This window comes from Acyrthosiphon pisum, chromosome A1 (genome assembly GCF_005508785.2).
Source record: "Acyrthosiphon pisum isolate AL4f chromosome A1, pea_aphid_22Mar2018_4r6ur, whole genome shotgun sequence".
Taxonomy (NCBI): Eukaryota; Metazoa; Arthropoda; class Insecta; order Hemiptera; family Aphididae; genus Acyrthosiphon; species Acyrthosiphon pisum.
This window is the reverse complement of record NC_042494.1, coordinates 14,424,245-14,443,956: the sequence shown is the minus strand read 5'-3', so window position 1 is coordinate 14,443,956 and position 19,712 is coordinate 14,424,245. Positions and strand designations below refer to the sequence as shown.

General features: G+C 27.2%; 1 protein-coding gene across 1 annotated transcript in view; it reads left to right on the top strand.

The window, feature by feature from the left end:
• Positions 1–18,637, top strand: part of LOC100570431 (gastrin/cholecystokinin type B receptor-like) — an 18,825-nt gene extending 188 nt beyond the window's left edge. The window contains exons 2-8 of the mRNA XM_029486170.1: positions 850–1,057; positions 8,254–8,369; positions 12,271–12,460; positions 12,751–12,884; positions 14,326–14,469; positions 14,542–14,706; positions 18,032–18,637. Coding sequence (XP_029342030.1) covers positions 850–1,057; positions 8,254–8,369; positions 12,271–12,460; positions 12,751–12,884; positions 14,326–14,469; positions 14,542–14,706; positions 18,032–18,175 — 1,101 coding nt within the window. The 3' untranslated portion in view covers positions 18,176–18,637. The remainder of the gene's footprint in view (positions 1–849; positions 1,058–8,253; positions 8,370–12,270; positions 12,461–12,750; positions 12,885–14,325; positions 14,470–14,541; positions 14,707–18,031) is intronic.
• The last annotated feature ends 1,075 nt before the right edge of the window (positions 18,638–19,712 follow it).

Here is a 19,712-nt window from a genome sequence, read left to right as displayed (position 1 = left end):
ACGTATTATAATAAAATAAATTATGAAAGCTGGTCTTTAAGCAATAATTGAATCAGTTGGTAGCGTTATTTCCGTGAATTTAAACAGATAGCAGTGAGACATTAGTACCATTTCCTCGGAAATTTGAACGTTATAACACTGTAGAAACAGGAAAGTTTTTAAAAGCTCAAATATTCTATCTCTATAACATCTCTAACAATAATAACTTCAATAATATTCATAATTCATACTACAATAATTAAAGAAACAATCACGTTTCAGTATACTTATTAAATAAACACGAACCATAGTCATCTATTTAAGTTAAAAATGGTAGGGTAAACATTTTTTGTTTATATTTTATCAAACATTAATTAACGACGTATGGTGGTAATTGATAACTATTAACTTACTAATGCCTAGGTATAATAATAGAGAGTAGATAACTGTTGTATTTTGTCAACATGCAGGGTAAAATCGGAATATAAATCTATTGGGCGTATTATGAGTTGGTACCTATTGTAAGCATAGGCGCAAATAGCGTTTGAGATTTGAGGGGTCTAATAGGGCTAATGGGGCCTTACTTTGATAATATTGAATAAGCTTAAAACAAAATGTAGGAAATGTTTGAGAAGGCTATGGACATTTTTGGGAGGGCTTAGCCCCTAAAGCCCCCCCCCCCAATTTGCTCCTATGATTATAAGTATTATAAGTACCTACATATAATAATATCACAGATTATATTATATTATGTTTTATATAATCTGTGATAATATGAAGAACCGTATAGGTTCTATAACTAGTAAAAGAGATCGAAAGTGGGGAGAGGTAATATTGTAATACCCATTCATTACTATTGTACCATTTCAGAAAAATTATATTTATAATAGTATATACGAAGTAATCTTAAAGTCTGTTCTTTTTAATGTCTACAGTGTGACAAACTACTTTTTGGTGAACTTGTCCATCGCCGATCTTCTAGTGACATTCATATGCATGCCAATGGCCGTTGGACAGTCAGTGACCGGTTTATGGCTGTACGGTGAGACTATGTGCAAATTGACATCGTATTTACAAGGTATAGTAATATTATAACTCTGGTCAATCGATATCTTGTAACATTTGTATACACTATTTAGTTTCTCAAAAATTGAATGCAAAATATATTTTTGCAACAAAATATCAGTAAAAAATGAAGATCCAAGTGTTTAAGTAAAAAAAAAAATAATAATATGTACACTTGTACTGCAGGTGTAAAGTCTCTTGTAAGCGAGGGGATGTGTTTTCCGTTTGTGTTTGCGTTTTGTTATTGTGTATATAGTTATAAATTATAATTTAGTGATAAGAGTTTAGTTCCAAAACTATACTATACGTTACTACGTACCTATGTAGGTAACAATGCTGACACAAGTAGATATGTGAACTATTGTAAAAACCACTAATTCTCATAATACTCGATCTGGAGGTTACGTTGGACACAAGATGAATCAAGTCATTATATATATTATTTCTATGAAACCGAAGCATGCCAATGGATTGATAAATTTCTTTTCTTTTCTTAAAATTCTTCATTATGCCATCTTTTTCAATTATAACGATAAGCTTAAGTAATAAAAAAAAGCAGGTAAGTGGATGTCACTCAGCTGTACAGTAGATTACAAGTGGGTCATTGTATAATGGATTGTATTAGACTTGAATTCAATGATATAATATCATTGTATAAGAAAAACGATTGTGAGCGGAGACGGTTTGTCAGTCTGGGTATTTTATATTGTTATTATTTATTTTATCATGTGTGTTGAATTAATATTATAATTTTATAATTTTTTATTCGTTTCTATGGTGATAAAAAAAGCGCTAGAAATTAAAATCCCATTTTTAGCGTTTTTTCGTAATTTTTCGGTGATTTATCCCGTGGCATTATCAATAACTATTGAGAAAATCGAAAGATGACCTCTTTAAAGTACCATCTTGATCCAACTTGCTAAAAGATAAGGTACTATATTTTGAAATCAAAGCACTCCTTCTGGTAGAAATTTTGTATACAGGATATAAAATAAACACCATTATAAAACCAATAGCTTCTTTGCTCCGCTCAGAATCTAAAATAATAAATAATGCCATGGAATAAATAGACAGAGAAGAGATCTCCCAGCGGAAGTATTTAAACGTGAATATTAATTAGTAAAATAATGATACTATTATAATTAACTTATAATAGTAATACAATAAATAAATAGTAATCATCAAGTAATAATGATGGTTATAACTGAAGTGATATACTTATTTTATATACATTAGATAATCAGGTCACGTGACATCACTGACTTTTTACTTTTTAGCCTTTTTTTTGGGAATAGTTGTAAATGATAGTTGGGTGATAAGAGGGTTGGGATAGTGAGTTGGCCCTATCGTTTCGTTGACTTGAAAAACGTTTCAAAACGTTTTAATTCCTTGTTTGACACAATAAGTAACTGAATATTATATTATTATAGATCATACATTGGTATACTTTTACTTTTGCGAAATAAAATTATTTACTAAAAATAACTCAACAAATACCAGTAAAATGACTATATTTCAATGATTGTTTTAAGTAATTAATATGATATATCATGATGCTTAAATATTCTGTTTATTTTCACATGAATAATATATATTATACACAAGAGGATAACAATTATATTGTAACAATTAATTACTTGTTTCCGAAATGGTGGTGTTTATCCGATGTTTATTTCTATATTACAATTATAATATTATATTGCTACCTAAATAGTCTTTTGGCTGGATAACCATTACAATATACTACATGCCCTACGTTTCAAGTTCAATTTTCATTGTTATATTATCTATATTTTTAAATATTTTCTGTTAGTGGTATTTTTTGTTTATAAACATTCACATAAGTCACTCATACTTAAACCTATCTATTTACTGATAATGTTATTATTTGTTACTTTATGTATTATACTATTATAATATTATGTGGTATTAACTGTCACTGTAATAATTACAAATACTGTCGTAAACTCTAGACATGTGTCTAGACCTACTTGTAATTGGGCATATACACATATTTTAGATTCTGAGTGGAACGATGAATGTATTGATTTTACAATGATTTGGGTTTTTTTTTTCATTTGTGTGTCTTTGTATACGATAAGTACTTAGTCGAAATCATACTTCGATTTTCAACTTCAGTATCTTGTTCGATGGGAAAGTGAATATTGTTCATGTATTGGGAAGGTCAAAATTTAAAATTCCCATAAACACAACAACATATAAATATAAACGAAATATTATATTTATATAATATAAAACACATAAAATTAAGGAAAACGGGAATTTTTACGCTAAATCGGTTTTCTCACAAAATCAGTTATGGTTTTTGTTGTAACTCTAAAACAAATGAACGTATATACATGACATTTTCACTGGTTGTTTATATTCGCATTTTCTATGCACAATCAAATTTTCAAAATATTTAGATTTGTTTTGAACTATTTAGGAACATTTTCAGTTTCCAATTTTATTAGTCTTTTTTTCTATGAATGTAAAAACTTTATTCGTTGGGTAAAAGAGCTTGAAAATTTAATACAAGGCTCCTACTATATTGTTATAATGACATTTGAAAAATATTAAAAAATCCTTAGTCACAGTTTTTTTTTTATAAGCATTTAAGGTTAAAATCTTGACAAAATACGGAAAAATCACGAAAATTAGCAAATTATTTTGAGTTGAGAATTCATAAAAATTTTTCTTTTCAAATCTAAGATTTGAAAATTTAATTCAAGATTATTCATAAGTTTTCCTAACTTTATTGAAAAAAAATGTCTACAAGAAAATCAAATTAAATATTTATGAGCGTTTGAAGTTCATATTTTTACAATATTTGGATTTCTCATGTAGTGGTTTTGTTATTTTATTGTTTTTCAAAAACGAATAACTGTCGATACATGAAGATCTTACTGAATATTTATATTTTCATTTTCTATATACTATAAAATTTTGAAAATATTTTGACTCTTTTTGAGCTGTTTTTGAGCTGACACTGTCATTTTTTAATTTTTGTAGTTTTTTTTTTTTATAAATATCGATAAAATTGTATTTGTTGTGTAAAAAAGCGTGAAAATTTAATGCAAGGCTTCTGATATATTGTTACAATAGCAGTTGATAAATATTAAAAATAAATAGGCACAATTTTTTTTTACAAGCATTAAAAGTTAGAAATTTGACAAAATTTAATAATTATTTTGTAGCTAAAAATTTTAAATGTTCAAATTTTATAGCTAAGGATTGACATTTTAAAGCAAGGTTCCGCGTAAATAAGTTATGTATAAATTACTTTATTCACAATAATATTATCAAATATACTTAGTAATATCATAGGCTGACTGACCGTTTTCGCTCAGAATCGTTTTTCTTATACAGTGATATTATATCATTGAATTCAAATTTAACACCATTCATTATAGTGATTCACTTGTAATCTACTGTACAGCAGAGCGACATCCACTTTTTTAAATATGATTTTGTAAAATTGTTACAGCAGTATCAGAGATTCACGTTTATTGATACTTCGTAATTGATGGTATTTTTGGTTTGCCTGCAAAGTGCATAACATAGAATAAAACAATTTTAATGTTTGATGTCATATTTTTTAAAATACCAGGATATAGACAATTTTTAGTTAATTTATGTAAATTATTTGAAAAATTGAGTAACTTGAAAACTAATTTCCAGTAAGTGCTTGAATAGTAGTATAATTTTTAAATGACAACAAGCGGGTAGAAATGTTACTGTAGATATAGGCGGATAGGACGTACGAGGACAAATACGATAAGACATCCTGTATAACAAAGTTTCATCAAACTATAAATATATGACACGTTGTATTTACACTATTGTGTAAAAGGTTATATTTTCTACGCATATAATATTATTATCGCTTGTTGTACATTTTGTAAAAATAGACGTATTAATCAATAAGAAAAAAAACAAAGATCCTTAGACCAGAATATAATGGGGCATACATCATAAATCACCTCATTCAAAAATATGAATCTAAACTAAAAAAATATATTTAAAAATATATTATTTAAAATGTTTTATATTTAGCTTATAAAAAATAAAATTGTATTGCAAAAATATGATCCAAGATGAAACCTAAGTATTTTAATGGATTTATTTATTTATTCAAAAATTGTGAAAAATGTTAAGTTTATTATAATATTATATATATTCTGAATTTAATTATTTTTACCATCCAATTTTCTAAATTTGTCAGAAGTTTTTCTGTAAACTCAGATCACACAATGCGATTTGTCAATTACCAATTCAGGATGCTCGGAAACTGATCGGTGATTAAATAGCTACACCCAAAATAAAATATGATTAAACGAAATATGCATATAAATCTTTGAAGAATTACTATGACAAATCGAAAACAAAACATTTCTTTAGCTTCAACAAAATAAATTGTTTCATCGATAAAAAAAAATATAGAAAACTTTTATAACAGAACAAATTCTTCTGTTTTTAACTTTTTTGTTAGATAAAAACAATAGAAGACAAAATACTAAACAATACACTCATCAGTCCAAAACCAATTAACTTCACTCAGAATCTAATAATATAACGAAAATTAATACATTCGACAGAACGTGGTTCAACATTATATGATTAAAATACTTCTATCTAGTACCCATAGGCGCAAATAGGGGGGGGGGCTTTAGGGGCTAAGCCCCCAAAAATGTCCATAGCCACCTCAAACATTTCCTACATTTTGTTTTAAGCGTATTTAATATTATCAAAGTAAGGCCCTATTAGCCCTATTAGCCCCTCCAAATCTCAAACGCTATTTGCGCCTATGCTAGTACCTATCTAAATATGTAAAAAAAAGTGGCTAAGTGGTTGTCATTCTGGTGTACAGTAGATTTACAAGTGAGTGACTGTAATGGATGGTGCTTAATTTGAATTTAATGATACAATAACATTGTATACGAATAAAAATTCTGAGCGGAGACGGTTTGTCAGCCTAGGATTTTTTATATTATATTTTTTTTTAGATTTTTCGGTTACAGAATGAACTACTTACGTAGAACCTTGTTATAATTCTTCAATCCTTAAATATAAAATGTTTCATGCTGATTCATTTTATTATTTCCGACAGTTATCATATAGTTTTTGGAAAACATATTTATTTATAGTACCCCTAAGATTCTCTTTCTAAATATTCCCTTATTCTTCAAGTATTTCTTGTATTTGTTCTTAATCTTCTGACATCTATGTTAACTTGTTATTTATTTATGTATATATGAATGTAATAACTAATAATAAATATTATAATTTAAAAATATAAAAAAATTGTGTCTACATGGTTTATTGTTTATTTGTTTATTTTTTAGTATAAATGTAATAAAAAAATCAGAGAATTATAATAAGACATATCGATTTTACCAGAATTAGTACATTATATATACATCCCAATTGAAACCTATTGTTCTGTTTTCATATTTTTACAGTTGAAGTACTTTTTATAATAAAATGTAGCAAAAAAAAGCTTAAATATTAAAATTAAATACCCTATTATATATATTATATTCATATGATGTATTAGCCATAATTCATCCCAACAAATGCTTTGTAATTCCTACAAATGTCGGTGTGTTTCTTGAAAATTTAAGGAATACCAGACAAATAATTAAAGTTATAATAAAAGTTCCCGGGAATAACCAATTCCTAAACCTTACATAATATAACGATTTTACGTTTTTTTTTCAAATTCCAATCAATATTTATTACTTTAATTTTTTAATTTTTAGCAACATTCATGCAATGCAAATAAGGAATAACATGCAATACAATCAAATATTTGTCTTAGTGCCAATGATTTTAAATAAAATCACCCTTAAAATAATTGCTTTTGAGTACTTCGTCACTGTCGACCGTAATCTAGTAATAAACAAATAACTATTTCCAATTAAAGTTTGAAACTTGCAAAACAAAAAGGTGGAAAAAACATTCTACCATCTTACTATTTTTTTTCTACCAGAGGCTAGAGGGATTAGTAAAAGTCCACAAGTAACTTTAGCGAGATGAAATAGATTAATACAATAGAAAAACAAATAACTTTTAAGTATTACCATTAAAAGGTTTTCCGTTCTAAAAACACGCATTACATAAAAGTAGTTTTCGATACAAGCTTAATATTTTAAATCGTTATTTAATATTATAAAATATAACTTTCAAATATTCTTTTTTATACATATATTGCGATTTTAATCAATTTTAAGCCAAAATCGTCAACTACCTACCAAAAAATACTTACGATACTGTTTAATTCCCTTGAATAATTTTTTGTTTGCATCATTATGTTGCGTGATTTATTAATCACTTACGCCCTAATAACAGATAGAAGATTTTACATTCGTGTACAATTTCTACATGGGGAAATTATAATTAAATTACATTTGAACCAATTAATATGCTAATGTAAAATAAAATAACAAAACATAAACGTGGATGCAGTACCACTGCCCAAGTATTATATGAGTACTGAGTAGGCACTAGGATAAAGCTTTCAAAACGCAAGGATTATATTCACTATAGAGGAAAAAAACCGTAGAAATGGACGGCGTAGTATTTAAAATGTTGTTGAAAAACGATAAATTATTACGTTGGTAGAAAAACTGTTTCCATTTTCAAAAAAAGATATTGATGCACGAATATTTTAAACAATGAGCTTTTAGTAAATTCTATAGAAATAAATTTCTGATAACAATGAATTGGTTCTATGATTTAATATTGAGAAAAATATTATGATAGTCCAAGTGTGGTCATATTGATAATCATTATTCATTATTCCCAAAATAATAATAATATTATGCACCCCACAATAACAAAAAAAAATAAAATAAAATAAAATTTACCTAAATAATGTTAAAGTAGAAACGCACCTGTTCAAATACCACAATAACAATTGTGGCCCAATGAATAAATCATCCAATTTAATTTCATTATTTCCTAATTGTTATTTATTAGAAAATGATTAACAATTAAAACATACAATAAATTACTCATGTATTTCATGTACAGTTTTTGAAATATAGTAATATTTTATTGTAGTGTCACAAGTTGTAACAACTAAAAAAAATGTATGTAATAAACATATAAAGTAGATGTGAATGTATAGACATTACACATACATGTATGTCATAAAAGATTTTTTTAAATTTCGGTTTTTTAAAAGGTGTTTTATTTTATTTATAGGTGTATCAGTTGGAGCAAGCGTTTTCACTATAGCTGCAATGAGTATAGATAGATATTTAGCTATCGAACATTCGATGTCATTCAGAAAAGTACTGAATCGAAAATCAACCATATATGTAAGTTGAATGTAATGTTATGAAAGAATAATAAACATTTTTATTGTACTAAAAATATTACATTGATAAAAAAAATATACAAATAATACAATTGAGTTAAAAAAAAATTGTTTAAGTTAGAATTTAGAACTGAGACTTTAGTAAACAGCCTAATATAACACGCTTAATATACACTTTCAATGATATTATACTGTAATCAAATATTTGAGCTAAAAATAAATGTCTATTCAAATTATTGTAAAACAAAAAGTATATTATAGATGAAAAACAAGAATTTAAATGATTCTACTTTTTCCAAAATATTCAAGCATTATTACAAGTTGGGTTATCAAAAACGATGTGTTTGAATGTGCCCGGTCAGATACGTGACTCCATTTGACTTTTTATTATTTAAAATAATTGTAGCTTACGAAACTCTAATTTTTGAATTTATGTTCATTACTTTAATATTATAAAGTTTAACAGTATGTGTTACTTCAAATAAACATTTTAAATATTAATCCGTTAAGTGATTGATCTAAGTAATGTACCTATATTGCCTATACATTACGCCGTACAATATGAATGTGGTACAATATTATTTTACCACGCATAGAGACCTGTAGCTATTGGAAATCACCTGTTATCACTTATCTCAGATAACCTTGCTCAGAACTGTTCGTTAATTTACATTGACTATAAAATTATCCTATCGATTTTTATAAACAAATATTTCATCAAGTATTTTAAATATTAATACATTTCAAACAAATTTTAAACAAAACGGGTAAATATAATAATAATAAAGTAATCCACTCGAAAAATGTTTTTAACTTTCAAGTGTTATTGAATGCGTATTATAGTGTCTAAAAAATATATACTTTTACATAAATATCATTAACATTCACATACAATATTATGACACACATACAATGTTAAAATTATACATTTATTATACTGAGTGTCGTGTACAGAGTTGTAGATTTATTCAAGCTTTGGACAAATAAAACTATACAATGTAAGCACTTCAGAAACCATACTTACACATTTGAACATTTGGCTATAAATTTGTTTTACTACGACTATTTAAACAAATTTGTTTAAAACCTAAAGTTAATATAATATTCTTGAAGTACACTTCCTGTGACTATTAACAAACCATTGTTGTATGTGCACACTGAGCAGTGCTGTGAAAATCGGGTGTGCAGACCGCCATAGACGGATATTGGAAGGACTTGTGGAGCTTAAGCTCCCCTGTATGTAAAAAACCACACTAGATTTTAAAATAAATTGTGTATTTTAATATACCTATATAAACTTGGTGCCTCTGCTGTAATAAAGTAGGAGTACTGAGTAGCCACTAGTTAGTAGGTTGAAGCGTTAAAAATGTATGTTTACGCTAATGGATAAGACAAAAATGTTAAGCCCCCCCCCCCCACGGATGTGACCATATATCCGCCTATGCAGAGCACACACGGCCTCCAAGCATTACATACATTTGGGGTATCCTGAGCCCAGCCTGGAGCAAGCGCTAGAAATGCACAACTAAATCACTCACAATAAAAATAGTTTTTTTTTAAAGTTGGGACATGGGTGTAGTAGGTATAATAATATGAGATATTATGTGCATTTAAATAATATGATGGTAGGTACTAGGTAGAATCATGTATTTTGTACTATGTTAGAAACTGGTGGGTATCAACGTTTCGGAATTCGAAGCATAATCAATTCATCCATAAGATCTATTTTTGAGTTGACCTTCTATTTTTTTTCCCATCCAAGTGTCTTTGTTTGTCGTCTTGTCGGAAGAATAACAACTGGCCGATAACAACGATGGACGACGACGCTCCACGAAAGTAATATTATAAATTAATATCTCATGTTATTCAAGAATAATAATGGGGCGTCCGATTTTTAATACCGTTTAATATTATAATTGCAATGACAAAATAACTTTTATTTGAGTCGACATATGATTTTATAGTAAAGTACCATGATGATATTAATAGTGACATTACGCGTAAGTTATTAAGTTTTAGAGATTTGTTGTTTCAAAAATGAGTGACCTTAAAAAAATTATTATAAAATATCTATCATTATTTCTTCTGATGTATTTTCAACTACAATGATATTTATTACTATGTCAGTCACTTCTGCTTCTGCTGAAAGTTCGTTTTCAAAACTAAAAGTAATAAAAATTATCTATGTTGTACCATGTCGCAGGATGGATTGTCTAGCTCAGCTATATTAAATATTGAAAGGCTCCAAACTACCGAAATAGATGTAGACAATATAATAAATATTTTTGCAAATGTAAAAGCCAGAAAAATGAATTGTTTGTATTAAAACTGATATTTTGTATGAATTTGTATTTTTTTATTTTAGAAAAAGTAATATCTAAGTAGTTAAAAGTTATGTATTTACTATCCAATATTTAATATTATTAAAAAAATTGTGTAATTTTAATAATTATTATAGTATCTTAAAATAAAAAAAGACATTTTTAAAATGCAAACAAGTTTGTTATAATATATAACTATATCGAAGTGATAAAATATTTATTTAAACACTGAGTCCATTGAGTATTAGAATTTTGAGTAGGTACTAGGTATACAATATAAACTGCATATTTACGTAGGTACTTCATAAATGTTGTATAATATACTACAGTTATAGGTAGGTATATAGTTATATATATATACACACAAACTGAAGTAAAACGGGTTTTAAAACCTAAAAATGTTGGTGCTTACAGATTGTAAGTCTTGCAACAAAAATTAATCTAGGAAGAGGCCCAACATAATTACCACCCATGGGACCTATATTCTGTAGTTGCAGCACTCTATTTGAGCGCACTATATTAGAATAATATATAAATGTACCTATAGATTTTATTTTTAGGAACTCTTTTTTGCTTTATAATGGTTTCAACTTTTCAAAAGTTCCTATCTCATAATTTTTATGGACGCGTTAAATTTAAAATCAAATCATAGTAAACCAAAATAGTTATGAAAGTTATGTATTGTTCAATATTTATATGATTATTAGTGTTTTCTTGATTTGGTTGGTTAAACTAAGTTTCGCTAAAAACAACACATAACTAATTCAATGCATGTTATGAACTTTATCGGATTGTGTACTTATAGAAAATAATAATTTACATTTTACATGACGAATAGTCTAGGTGGTTGATATTGTTTTGAATTAAAACAAAATAACTAAAATCATTTGAGTGATAAACGCTATTTTTCGTTTGAATATTAAACATGGTCAAAATTTGAAGTCTTAATGAAGAATGATTATAAACAATGATGATTTTATATCTCCAATATTTTTTTGCTGTAAAAGCTTCTATGAGGATACGTGTCCCCATATTACATTTGAAAGCCTATTAATACAGAGAATTAAAAATGATTGATGAACAATTAAAAAAAAAACCAAAAAACCATCACTTTATGGTAGTGCCTGCAGTAATAATATAATAGCTTGAAATTATTCTATATACTAAGTAGATTTTTCCTCTCTAAAAATTGATTTTATTTTTTATCACGAAAAAACTTCTAAAATAATTTGAGACAAAATCGTTATTTTTCATTTAAAATTTAAATAACAAATTTTAATATTCACCAGTCAAACTTTCACTTTCTGTATTTTATTTTATGGAACTACAGCCAAAAGTCTTGCTCGGTGATACTATTACATTTATCTTGAGATAAGAAGATACTCATCAATAATATTATATGGGTATTCCCTATAATTTTTCAACACATTTTAGACATTTTTTCATACATACGAACATAAATTGAATCAATGGAATATGTATAACCATTTTCTAATGTTATATCTAAAAAATCATTCTAGTTACCGGTCACCTAATTGTGATTTACTTATTAAATGTATGTACCTAATTGTTTATTTACAGGTCATACTTGCTTTATGGCTTGTGTCCATGACTATATTTGGCCCAGTTTTATGGGTCCGTCAAACAGAATCTGTGGAGTTGGGAGATGATCCAATATTAATTGATGCTGTCCACAGATATGGTTTGGCTTGGTGTATAGAGGACTGGGGACACCCGTACGCAAAGTCTACGTTATCTAAACATGTTTATGGTACATTTTATGACTTACCTATCACCTATCTATAATATGTATCAACAACAGAATATAATTACAAAAAATGTATAAAATATATACAATTCAATTGTAGTAATTTCTATACGCTACTATCATTATTTCTACAGTACTTACTTTGTTGAATTAATATTATTTATTTTGTAATATTAAAAGTGGATAGCACGTTTATCATTTTGGACATGTGATTATCGTACTATATAGATCTATGTAGTATATTCAAAAAGTAAAACGCGTAATAAAAAGTAAAAATCCATTATAATTTACAGGTATTCTGTGTTTCGTTCTGGTGTATGCTACACCTGGATTTCTAGTTACTGGAGCCTACACATTGATGGGTCGAAGACTATGGGCTGTACGACCACCATTTGATGACCAGCAGGGCATGATAAGTGTTCAACAGGTTAATAAATATATTATAATATAGACAGGGACGGTAGGGTGTTTCATAACCATAAACGGAATTTAAATGAGTTTTTCTTCTGCTTTCATGACAGCTATGATTTTATTTTTGTTGTTATAATCCATAATATTCTTTCGATTTAACATTTTTAATGATTTACGAGATTTTGTTTATTTTGTCAATATTACGGTGCGTCTTAATGTTGAGAAACACATTTTAGTACTCAAAACGCATTATAAACAAGAGTAAAGTGCCGTTCGTGTTTATCACCGTAGTCATGGTGTGCGTTTCACACTAATTAAATCGGAGTATTATAACTCTATATGTTTTTGTAAGAAAACTTCTGTAATAAAGTTATCCCTAAATAGTTTTCGTCCATATTTATGAAACACTCTATATATATACATTACATATATTTAATAGGTATATAATATGTATTATGATTTATGACTTCAATTGGTTTTTAATTATTAGGTACCTAGATATTATATGTTTTGGCAGAAATGAAATAATTTATTATAAGAAAAACAAGTTGCGGCGTGTTATTCGGATGTTTATATTTTACAGTACACAATAATTGATTATTAATTATTAAAGTAATTAATTTAACCTGGTTTTAATTTTGGCCATTATTTAAATATCAAAATATTTTATAGTTTGAAATAAAATACTTTCCCATATTTTCATAAAAAAATTTCAAACAAACAAACTCCTCCGAAACGGCTTGATCGATTTTTATTTTGTTTGTTTGTTTGCTAAATAAATATTATTATTATTATTATGAAATTTTATATGCATATTCAGTAGGTCTGAGAATAGGCTACTATCTATTTTTCATACCCCTAAGTGATAAGGGTTGTCCAGAAAAAAATAAAAATAATAATAGTGTATTATATATTGGTTGCTATTGGTTGATCGGGCATGTTTGTTGATTTGTGTTATTATTTTTGTCAATATATATATATATGGATGTTTGTGTGTAGATCAGACCTCTGGGAAGAAGATAGGCTAATTTAAAAAGGGTTAAATTTGTTTTTTTATTCATTAGATCTTAGTACGGTTAGGTTAGGTTAGGTTAGGTTTTTGTATTAATTGATTATTTTAATACACCGTATTTGGAATTAAGTGAAACGACAAACTTGGTATAAATTTGATACTTTAGAGTTAAATCATACACAAACAGCACGGGGTCTGCGATCTACCTCAGGTAGATTGCCTATAATATACTGCTGTGAATCAGAATTTTTATTCTGGGCAACAGAAAAGTTAAGATAAATCTAGAACATCATACACCGAATATTAAATAACGCATTGAACAAAGTTTGAATCATATACAGTTTGTACATTTAACGGGTAACGAAGTGCACGGGATCAGCATAATAATCATAATATAGAATATTTAGGTACTATATATTATTAAAAATTGTATTTTAATTTTCAGGTCAGAATGGTACGCGAGAGACGTAGAGTAGCAAGAATACTCTTTTTCTTAGCAGTTATATTTGCACTGTGTTGGTTACCATACAACTTATTAACACTTTTTTTAGATTTAGACATCACACTTGATAAATTTGGTCTAGATCAGGTATTTACGATTATTATACCAAACTATTTTGAATTTATTCGTACGATATATACAATCCATTTTTTTTTTTAGGAGTATTTAATGAAGTGGTATCCATTTACACTTCTTTTAGGCCATGCTAATTCAGCGATCAATCCCTTGTTGTATTGTTTTATGACAAGGAATTTTCGAAGAACAATCAAGGGTTTTGTATGCAATACTGGAATTGCGAAGCCGAGAAGAAGAAATCGATGCAAAGTAAGTTGATAGTCTATGACTTCCAATGAAGAATGTTCAAGTTGTGTGTACTTACAATAGATATGAGATATACATTTATTTTACAAAGACAATATAATATTTTTTATTAAAATCAAAATCACGTTTGATGGTTATAGATTATATTTCTCCAAATTTATATTGGACAAGAAAAATTACTTTAAAAATATAAAAACAATATTTATAATAATGGAGTATCATTATATGCTGACCAGACGTACTCTTTTTTTTAATGTTATGAACTCATATATGTTTCTGATTTTTTTAATTTGTTTATTAATTTATATTTTATGATTCGACATAAAGCATTCTTATTGGTTGGTAGCATGGTTAATTGAATTTTTTAACTGTTTTTTTTTATCAATGATAGTGACTATGATATTATCGAGGATAAAAATTCATAGAATAACAGTTAACAAAAATAAACGGTAAATGTATACCTACAGTTTATTTGTACAATATGAATCCACCAAGTAGAAAATGAGTATTTAATTCAAATCTACACACTGAGTTTAATTTTATAAAACCTACCTCCATATATCTTCATATTGTGGCATTGTGTACTGTAAAGTATGTAAAAATTATTGTGTAATAATTTTTTTATTATGTTTGAATTATAAAATACCATCATAAAGGACTCGTTATTTATTTTTTAAATTTAAATGTTATGTTTTTGTAGTAAATATGTAGGAAACATAATAATAAAGTTTTGTATTTATTTATTTAAATTTTACATTTGGTATTTTTATTTTTTACCTTTAAAAAAAGTGGGTAAGTGGATGTCGCTCTGCTGTACAGTAGCTTACAAGTGGGTCACTGTATACTGCTGTACTTTCAGTGGTGGATGTTTGTCCATCGTCCCCTCGGTCCTCGGACAGGATAGTGTAATTTTACTGTATTCGATTTGAATGCAATGATTGCATTCGATAAAAAACGATTCTGAGCGGACGAGGGAATCTTTTTTATTTAATTTTATTCGTTTCTTTGGTGATAAACAAAGCGTTATAAGAACAGTTTAAGAACAATTTATAAAAATAGGTAATTTATATAATTTTAATTTAAAATTAGAAAATATCATAAAATTGAAAAAAAAACAAATAATAAAAAGCTCAAAAGATGCTCAAATGTTTTGAAAATTTTACCATGTTTAATAAGGCTAATACAAGTAAACAACCCAAATTTCAAGTTTTTACGAATATTTTTAACCGAATTACAACAAAAAACTCCCAAAATGAAAATGTCTATAAATAGCTCAAAAATTGCTAAAATTTTCCGAACTTAAAAGCGTAAGGAACAAATTTCAAAATACAACAATAAAGGTCTTCTGTCATTATTCATTTGAAGCAATATTTCTGGTAGAAAACGTCGTCTGTAATTATTTAATATTAAATCGTACGTTTTTTCTCTTTTAACCGCTTTTATTTTGAGTACCGTTTCGAAAATCGAAAAATGACCTCTTTAAAGTACCAGCTCAAGAACATTACCTTTCAGAAAAGATGCTACACTTGATACTTTTAAGCAAGTTTAGGGTGAGAAAAAGTGTTTACAGAATAAAAAAGAAATAAACATCATTGTAAAACCAATACATTCCTCTCGCTCCGCTCAGAATCTAAAATTATTTATATTTTAGTTTAACCTTACTTTAAATTACTTAAATTTCAAAATATTTTCATCATAATAGCTAAATGAGTTGACATTATAATTTCAAAAAAATTGGTTTTATAGTTGATAATAATAATAATAAAAAAGCAGGTAAGTGGATGTCGCTCTGCTGTGCAGTAGATTACAAGTGAATCATTGTATAATGGTTGTATTAGATTTGAATTCAATGATATAATATCATTGTATAAGAAAAACGATTCTGAGCGGAGACGGTTTGTCAGTCTGGGTATTTTATATTTTGTTATTATTTATTTTATCATGTAAGTTGAATTAATATTAAAATATTGTAATTTTTTGTTCGTTTCTATGGTGATAAACAAAGCGTTAGAAATTAAAATCCTATTTTTAGCATTTTTTCGTAATTTTTCGGTGGTTATTCCCGTTGCATTAAATAACTATTGAGAAAATCGAAAAATGACCTCTCTAAAGTACCATCTTGATCCAATTTGCTAAAAGATAAGGTACCATATGTTGAAATCGAAACACTCCTTCTGGAAGAAATTTTGTATACAGGATATAAAAAGAAAAATAAAAAATAAATAAATAAACACCATTGTAAAAACAATAGCTTCCTCGCTCCGATCAGAATATAAAGCATAGAGTAATCAGATGAAAAAAAAACCAATTTTTATAGAAAGAGATATGAACTATGGTATATGGGCTATGACATGGGTAAAACGGGAAGAATAGTGAATGGAAAGAGGAGGAGCTAAGTTTTAAAAACTTACATTTTTATATTCGGTCACCATAGGTATAACGTACAATATGTCAATATTCTATATCGGAACCCGCAACCTTTTTGATGCTGTCAAGTGTCAAAAATTAATAAACATCAACAATTTTTCTCGTGTCACAATTTGAATACACTTTATTTTATTTTAAACAAAAATGTATAATCATATACAATTTAGATTATTTAAGTTAATAAATGTAAGCCATAGCCCATAAGGTATATTAATTTAATAACGTATAAACAAACAATGTTTTAATACGCTATTTTCAGTCTATACTATCTTAGTTCGTGGTTTTTATACACATAATGTCTATATTTTCATACAATTAATTATAAATTTTACTCGTGGGCCACATAAAATTGCTACAAGGGCCGCATGCGGTTAAAGGTCAAACACACACACATTATTACATATCTAATTTCAATGTATAATGTATGTACAATTTTCCTGATAATGTGAAATGTGATATTTTGATGGTTTGGTGTATCTTTTTTAACACGTTAAAATTTAATTATTTACAAAACAACATTTCCATCGGTTTGTTATTTATTTCCTACAGCTATGTTCTATGTATCCTAATAATTGGATAACATTTCATACAAATGCATTTACTAACATGGAAACAATGAAATATACGAATAATGAATTAATAATACGTTACGATGGATTAATTTAAATTTAACTGAAATATAAAGTCAATGGATAGAGAGGTACACGACAATATTTACATGAAGTTCAAATCCAAAAAATATGTTTAATAAACTTGCTGTACACTGTATTATTTTATTGTCTGAGCAATATGAAATGTAAAGAAAATATTTATACCTCAAAACACTCGAAATATATAGAAGCACGTAATAAACAATTTGATAAATAAATTATAAGTCTCGATTTTCATTAATCGGTTTCAGAAAGGGCTGACCGAGAAAAGCACAACAAGTGGATACGGCTCGTTCCGCAACCCACGTCGGCTGTGTTTCACCCTGGCCCAACTACGCCAAAACAATACAGTCCAAACACGAACTGCAACGATATCAAACCTTGCTGTTCTGTAAATGAAAAAGAGTTAATTTTGTAATATTATATTGTATTGATTTGCTTGAATTCATTTTTATATTATATAACTAATGTATTATAATGTATATAAAGCTTAATGTATGTTCATGCTAAAAAAAAACTAATCGTAAATAATATTATGTTTTTTATTATTATTATTATAATTATTATAACTATTGTCGTCTTTTTACAAATATCTTACTACGTTTTTTTTTAAATTTATTGATATAAATATAATATAATAACATTACTGTACATACTCAATATTGCTTCTTCGTAGACACTTGTTCGATGGAAATATGGAATATTAAGTGATAGGTATAGTAATATAATAAGTAATATGTACTTTTTAAACTATTACATCGTATATACAATATATGTATATTGTATTATGTACTCAGTGTTACTTACATAATATTATAATATCAATAATGCAATATAAATAAAAAATTAAAACACCAGACAGTGTACTGAGATCGGGTATTACGGATTACCTATACCTACTATAGTCTCGCACTGTGGCTTCGCTCACTTCAGTACCAGATGATATGGATATAAATATGTATTAATACGAATTTTAATAAATACATCCAGTAACTTAGATTATACATCCAAGTAACGATTCTTTAAGCAGTGACGACTAATGACCAGGGGCGTGCTCACGGGGGTTCAACCCCCCCCCCCCCCCATTGACCGTATTATTTTTATTTTTTATTATAAAACAAATAATGCATCTTTATAATGTACCTACTTGTCGAATTATATTATCATAAAATTTCCCAATTCGTATTTTATCGTTAAATACTTCCAACTTCGAATATGTACAGTGTACACTGCCCCGCAGTTGCCGATACTTTTAATATACTTTTAATAGGTACTCAAAATATAAATTTATTTTTTATGCTTTCAGTGTTTATTTTCTGGAACTTGTTCAGAAAACTTTGATGAACTTGTTGAATTTTACCTCGATACTGATAAGCTAACAGTTAAAAGCTTAACGCTGAACTACTTATATGGTATACCAAACTTAATAAGCATGTAAAATATCCAACAAATTGTTTAGAAGCGTTGAGACAGTGTGATAAAGAAATATTTTCCAATATACATTTTATATTAAAAATACTATGCACTTTACCAGTTTCAACATCCACCCTCGAGAGAGAACTTTTTCTTGTCTCAAAAGATTGAAATCTTATCTACGAAAAAAAATGACTGAGGTATTTTCTGGATATTAAAATAAAAATTTGTATCAATTTTTTTAACATTTTTTTGGTTTTAGATTCGACTTAATGGCTTAGCTATGTTAGCTGTTCATAAAGAAATGCCACTAACAGCAGAAGTTTTAAATGAATTGAGCAAAAAATCAAGAAAACTAGATTTTGTTCTTTAATTTTTAAATGTATATTGTTTATTAGTATAATAGTTTCTATATTAGCAATATAATATTTAAATCTATAAATAATTGAATTTGTTGTTGATTAAAAAAAAAAAAAAATGGTCGTTAGGTAAAAGACTAGCTCCTTCAATTTTACTTGA